We start from the raw sequence: 7,386 nt of genomic DNA, 5'->3' as shown, positions 1-7,386 counted from the left end.
TACATAAGCAATTGGCTATCAGGACTCAATAGCTGAGTGGATAACGCGATGGCGTTTGAAGCGGATGGTACTAGGTTCGAGTCCCAGAGCGAACATCAACTCTGAGATGCAGGTCAATCCAGCTGACGAATCCCAAATAGGACTAAACACGCGTCCTGGATTCCACTGCTAGCCACTATCCATCGTTGCTTACAAAAACTATAGAAAAGCTTTTAACAATCCGTTTGACTGAATAGGTAGCGTTTTGGTGAGTAATACAACGTTACTGCCTAATTATTACAATTATGAACAACACCAAGACAAACCTAAAATTCAAGAAAACACTTGTGGGCACTTGTAACGCATACTCCAAATGAACGTCTACCTAAAAGCCTCAGGCATTATCGCGTATCATTTGTTAAAAGTCATTGGGATTGTCATTAAAAGTTGAATTTGGTGCAAGTTACCACAAACCCTAGTGAATGCTTATATTCTTGCTTTTATTGAACAGATTGGCACCTTTTCAGATGATCAATGAGATATCGTCCGTAACGATGATGCAAAGCAAAGCAAACTCGAAGCATCATTCAAACAATGAAGGGACTCTTCAGTACGACATTGGGAACATGATACTATCCATTGTTAATAACAAACAGTTTAGCGAACTATCCAAGGAATTTCGACATGAAATCATTGTCGCTATGGGGAATTTATTGATGAGTAAATGGGCATCCCTTAATCCCCAAACTTCTTTTGCCTCTAAAAGGTAAGCGCTGGCTTATATTGAAGCTTGCTTAACTAGAATGTGTTCCCAACTAGACAGGTACTGTTATTTTTTCCCGCACACTGGCTTTTTAAGAGAAACGAAATTGCCAGCATTCATATGCAATTATTTATTGCCCTTGTAAGGAAAATACAGGTGATACTAAATTGTGGAATTTTATATACTCACCTCACACTTATGGTTGTTGCCAGTTTGTGAAGGCGTATTTCGTTAATGAAATGGTGAAAAATCATCACATATGCGTTTTAAATCAGATAATCATCATAACGGTCTCCGCAAAATTTTAACGTAGCACATGATTTGCATTTGAATAAGCATGACGATTAAAAGTATCCAAATCAGTGTGCTAACCAAGAATTTCCGAAATAGTACACTTTACAGCATGTGGAACTAGGTGAGCACAAATGAACGTACTTTCTTTGAAATTTATAATCAGTGTGGAATCAAGTACAGAGGAATCATTAGTTCGTACAAAACTTACAACCTCCACCGCCTAAATGGGAATCCAAAGTTCTGTGATCGATTATGTTTTTCTCCTTAGGTTCATAGTGCGTATGTCCGACTGTGTATTGGATGTAGACTGTGGTGGAACAAACAATATATGAACTCAAAAATAGTAAAAAAGTTATTGCGTACAAACAATACTGTTATAATATATCAGTTATACGTTATAAGCACACAAAAATTCGGGTACGCTACTTGGATTAGCTGGCTTAGGCGTGTTCAGATTGCGTTTGTATGATGATTAAGAGTATTTGAATTATGGTATGAACTAAGAATCCCAGATATAACATAATTGAATCAAGAAGTACTAAATAGGCACAAACGAATGTATTGTATTTGGAATTCAAAATCAAGCATTCAACAAGTACAAGGGAATCATTAGTTTATTCAAACACCACATCCGTCACAGTTTAAATTAGAGTCTAAGTGTCTGTAATCGATTGTACGTCTTCTTAAGTTCATCCTATGTCTGTCCGACAATGTATTGGATAAAAACTCTGTATTATCTAGAATGTACCCATTAGTATTGGAATTAACAACCGAAATCGGAACAGACTCACTTGGTTCCTGGGATTGTATACAATCGCCGTGTCGATTGTGTACCAAATCACTATCTAGAATTTAAAGCACAAATTTCCCAACACTATCCTCCCCCACGAAATAATGTTGGATCTTTATATCCCCAAGTTATGAATGATGTGGCGTCATTTAAAATATATTTCTTACGTTGACTAGAGTAAACATTAGAAGTGACTTCGTGATAAGGATTAACATCAGTTGATATGAAATCAGAATCGAGCTCATTTAGTACTTGTGCTTCGGGTTGAACAAGTTTCCCACAAGAAACAAATATTTGATATGACACCAAGATTTGATTCTTCTGAAATAGTTTCCTCAAATTTATTAAGAATGTCATTGCAGAGTAAAGGATCATTAGAAAAATCAGCATCTTTCAAAACTACATCAGGTTTTTGATCATGACTAGGTTCATTCAACATATTTTCCTCAGATTTGCAAGGAATTTTGTCAGAAAATAGTGAATCACTAGGAAAAATCATATCTGGTACAATAACATGAGAAATCTGATAAGTTGATTGATTAGAAACTATTGTCTCGCAAGAATTCTGAGTTTCATTTAACTCTGAACTGCTTTATGACTCTACACTGTCTTTTGAAATCGTTGATAAAGATAAATGATCATTATAAATACTCAACTTAGTAAAATCAGAATTAAAAGACTTAATATTAGTTGCAATAAGATGAACATTGGTATTACAGACTGACCGAATATGTCCAATATCACCACATTTAAAGTACTTAGAATTACAAAATTTACATGAACCAAAAGAGTGGAACCTGCCATTGGACAAACATTGACCAAACGTATGCCCATCTCCGTGAACTGCATCGCACCTCCTCAATGAATTATCTGCATAACCTTCAGTATGCACTGGGTTGGGATGACGTAATGCAGTTGAATTTTTTATATCCTCATGAATCATTTTAAGAAATCTTCCCCCTTTACCACATTCGAAATTTGTATACTTAACATAGTCTAGCAGTAGTTCCTTGAGAGTTGTATGAGAAAGCGAAATGGTAAAGTCAGAGTTTTTAATAAGCTATATGCTTCTTTTCCTATGAATGTGAGGAAATATGCTACAATATTAACATCCTCATCATCTTCCTTGGTCATAGCCCGGATTTCGAACCTTTCAAAGTAATCCTCAAAAGCATCGAAATCTGAATGTATGTCCAACCGTTCCATCACAGGCTCAATCGCGACGCCAATATGATGATTAGGAGTATGTGAATTATAGTATGAACTAAGAATCTCAGAAATAACGTAATCGGATAAATAAGTGCTAAATAAGCACAAACAAATGTATTGTATTTATAATTCGAAATCAAGCACTTGACAAGTACAAGGGAACCATTAGTTCATTCAAAACCACAGTTTGGTACCAGTGTCCACAATTAGAGATGATTGATAATTCCAATAAGATTGTTGTACTTACAGTAATATAGCCAAACGTAGAATATAGTGTAAATGTGGCTTCAGTCTGTAAACGTAGATGATTTAGAGTTCACTTATCACAATCACAAGCAATAGAGTACGAGAGGTCTGTGTATAGTATTGTATTTGCTAGCAGTTAACAGCGTGTGTCATGCTATGCGTGTAACGCAACGGAAGTAAGTGAGTTCAATGTCATGTACTCAAACAACATGTACAATCATTTTGTAGTAAATATACAAACTAAAAATTAACAAAATAAATACAAATAACATCAAAAACTATTTACAAAATAAGTTTGTCATGCCTATTTCTACATAGTTCCCCCCAGAGTGTCTGGAGGTTACACTGGTTGTAACAAAAAAATTGTAAGAATATAGTATATGCATGTATGCAAAATACGATTTACAATAATAACGAAAGAACGTGAAGATGGGTATGACATGCACACTAGAATTATACAATATGTAAGAGTGTAGTGACATAGACATAGTATAGCACGACAATAATGAATGGAAATACGATTCCGTGTCTTAGTTTGGCAACAATAATAATAACGTGCACAACCATTAATAAACTCACAAAAAAATTGAATTTTCTATTTTTATGTACAATTAATAAATATTTAACCAGAATTCACTCGTTTATTATTGTGACAAATTTTTTTGTAAAAGAAATGTGACAAAACGAGTAACTGTGGAAAAATGTGAGTAGTTATATACACGTGTAAAAAACAGTAGTTTTTACTGGAAAATTGAGTGAATTTAACGGTATGATATATATCAATGATTGTTTTGATTTTTATATTCAGCAAAATGTACATAACGCTTGGGTTTTTTTACAGTTCTGCCTGAACGTGTTGAAAAAGTAGGCTTAATGCTCGGTTTTACATCCTCTTCTGATCTCGTAGTGATTACTGGGTGGGGTTGTTTATCTGCTGTGCTGTCTTATTTGTCTTGTTAAACTTCGTAGAAGGCTGACTTTATTCTATCTATAGAGATAGTCTCCTTTCGAAACTTGCTGATGATGAAGTGTTTGTTTGTTCTTTTAATCACTTGGTACGGTCCTTCGTAAGATTATTTCAATGGCTTTCTAGCTGCTTTGACACGAACAAAGACAAATTTACACGTTTCTATGCGTTTGTCAAGTTGTATCCGATTATTATGTTCACGCGGCGGTATTGCATTGATACTTTTCATCATTTGTAGTAGACGACTCACAAAGCGACTTGGATCAATTGATATTGGTGTGTCTGGGTCTACTAATTGACCTGGTAATGTAAGAGTTTTGCCATAAGTTAGTTCAGCTGATTTGAAACCTATATCTTCCTTGATGGTTGAACGAGTTCCAGGGAGTACGAGTGGTAGTGCATCGTTCTACTTTAATATGTCAGCTTGCGCCATCAGTGAGCTTTTCAATTGTCTGTGAAATCTTTCGACCAGACCATTAGCTACCGGATGATAAGCTGTGGTTTTGATGTGGTTTACTCTCATAAGTTTGATAAATTCCTGAAATAGGATGGATTGAAACTGGGGACCACGGTCTGTAGTGATGATTGAGGGTACTCCGTAATTTGATATCCATCGATCAAGGAATATGGCTGCTAGTGTTTCTGCGGATGTATCTGTGACAGGGCATGCTGTCTTCCATCTTGTGAACCTGTCCACCGCGGTGAGAATATGCGTAGATGAGTTTGATGGTGGCAGGGAACCAACTATATCTAAATAAAAATGCTGTAAGCGTTTATCAGGTAGTGGAAATTTCCCAATAGGACTGACTTTGTGTCTTTTTACCTTGCTGCGTTGGCACCGTATGCAGCTTCTTGTCCATCGCTTTATATCCAAGTTAATTTAGGGTCAGACGAAACGTTCCGTAATGAGTTTTGTGGTGGCTCGAATTCTCGGATGTGAAAGTTCGTGCAACTGTCGGAATACCTGTCTTCGACAAGCTTTTGGTATAAAAGAGAGGTTATTGCTAGTTGAAACATCGCAAATGATAGATGAACCTGACAAAGGAATGAGTACAGGCTCGAGAATCAAGTTAGACTTTTCTTTGCAGGTTTTTAGATCAGTATCGTCTACTTTTAATTTCGCTATAGTTTCGAGACTAATGTCATGTTTTGTACCAGCATGTTAATGTACTTTCTTGATAATGCGTCTGTAACAATCTTGGAATGTCCTTTGACAAACTGCATATCTGTAGTGAATTGTGAGATGTAATCCAGTTCTCTTGCTTCGCGTGATGAATGTCGGTCATAAGACGTGTCAAGCGAATAGCATAAAGGTTTGTGGTCGGTCATTATAGTGAACCCGCGTCCTCGTAATAGAACGTTGAAGTGTTTTACTTCTAAATAAATAGCTAGTAGTTCCCATCTGGAAGTACTATAACGTTCTGTGCAGGTGACAGTCGTTTGGAGAAAAATGATACGGGTGTAATAATGTCGTTGACTCGTTGTTGCAGTACTGCCCCTAAAGCTTTCTGAGATGCATCAGTGCAGAGAATAAGATGAGTCATGGGGTCAGTGTTTAAGTGTTGTAACATGGTAGCGTTGGTTATCATAGATTTTACTTTCTCAAAAGCCGTTTTGGCATCAGGAGGTAACTTGAAAAGGTCGTTCTTTTTTTCGCTTCGTTTCTTTTTTATCTAGCTTTGGTAAATCTGTTAAGGGTTGTAATGTATCTGTGCAATCGAGTAGGAAACGTCGATCAAAATTGCACATTCCAAGGAATCGACGTAATGATTTTACTCAATTTGGCTCAGGGCAGTTGGTGATAGCTCCTACTTTTTCCTGTAGTGGTTTAATTCCTTGTGAGTCTATGTAATGTCCTAGAAACTTCAAAGCTGGGACGCCGCATATGCACTTAGAAGGGTTAATGACGACGACACGCTTTTTGCAACGGTCAAAGAGAATCTGTAAATATTGTACGTGCTCTTCTATGGGTGGGCTAGCCATTAAAACGTCATCAATATCGGTGGATACGGAATCTAAACCCCTTGTGACCTCGTCCATCAATCGTTGTAATGTCTGAGCAGGGTTTTTTTTAGTTCGAAAGGCATTCTTAATTAGTATTAAAAATTGGAACAGACTCACCGGGTACTTGAAATCGTATTTGATCAATATGCTGGTTATGTTAACCTTTTAGTGACTCATATGTACCTTCTTTTGTAGTGGCTCGGTATGTGACTTTAGATAGATTGCTTGCTGATTGTTATCGAAACATACATGCCACCAATTCGCGTATATAGTCATCGACTTACCTCGCGTTTATGAATAACGAGATCAAATGAATGAAATAAGAAAATGAATTTCGACTATGTATTTTTTATACAACCATTAATCTGAGCGGAAAATTATGGAAACGCAGAGAAGGAAGCAAAGGAAAATGAAGTGACATGTAGTGTAGGAAGTCATCTCCATTTAATCAAGCGTTTATCGATATGCAACCTTCAAAAGCTTCAGAATTCGAATGTATATCCAACTTTTCAATCACAGGCTCTATCAAGATATCAATATGATAATTAAAAGTATTCAAATTCTTGAAATATTGCAATTCACAGCATGTAGAACCACGTGAGGGCAAATGAACATATTGTATATGAAATTCATAATCAGCGAGGAATGAAATGCAAAGGAATCATTAGTTCGTACAAATACCACAGAAAGTGAAATATCATAATGCATACAGATATACCTCTGGCTTAAATATTTGTATTTTCTATGACAAACATTTTTTAAATTCTAATTGAAACACTTAAATTCAACAAATTTAAAGGAATGCATTTTGTTAGAATCTTTATTTTTTCGTATGCCTATTGCGGTTTGAAATGATGATTCATGTTACTAAGTTTCTGAATTTAAATTTAGGGTTTTTTAGGGAAACGTATCGTTTTGTTTTTACATCTTAGCTTTTTGTGTTCTAGAGTAGACTAAAATCAAACTTATTTTAACTGCAATTTAGCGTGTCTCCATATCAAGAAGACAGGTTAAGAACAAAGTTCTGGAATCCCTTTGGGGGTTTCTGGTGACGAAACATGCATAATACTTCACTTATTGCAATTCACTGTTCATACTAAGAAAGATATACATTCCAAGATACAAACTGTCATA

The 7,386-nt window shown here is 35.9% G+C and overlaps 1 protein-coding gene across 1 annotated transcript in view; it reads left to right on the top strand.

Moving 5' to 3' along the window:
- Positions 1-461: 461 nt before the first annotated feature.
- YTHDC2 (3'-5' RNA helicase ythdc2) overlaps positions 462-7,386 on the top strand; it is a gene marked incomplete at both ends in the record, with an annotated part of 43,587 nt that continues 36,662 nt past the window's right edge. Inside the window, one exon of the mRNA XM_035732853.2 lies at positions 462-745. Within this exon, the coding sequence (XP_035585718.2) occupies positions 462-745 (284 nt within the window). The remainder of the gene's footprint in view (positions 746-7,386) is intronic.

This window comes from Schistosoma haematobium, chromosome 1 (assembly GCF_000699445.3).
Source record: "Schistosoma haematobium chromosome 1, whole genome shotgun sequence".
Taxonomy (NCBI): Eukaryota; Metazoa; Platyhelminthes; class Trematoda; order Strigeidida; family Schistosomatidae; genus Schistosoma; species Schistosoma haematobium.
The sequence above is the reverse complement of the archived record's forward strand: the minus strand, read 5'-3'. Positions and strand labels throughout refer to the sequence as shown.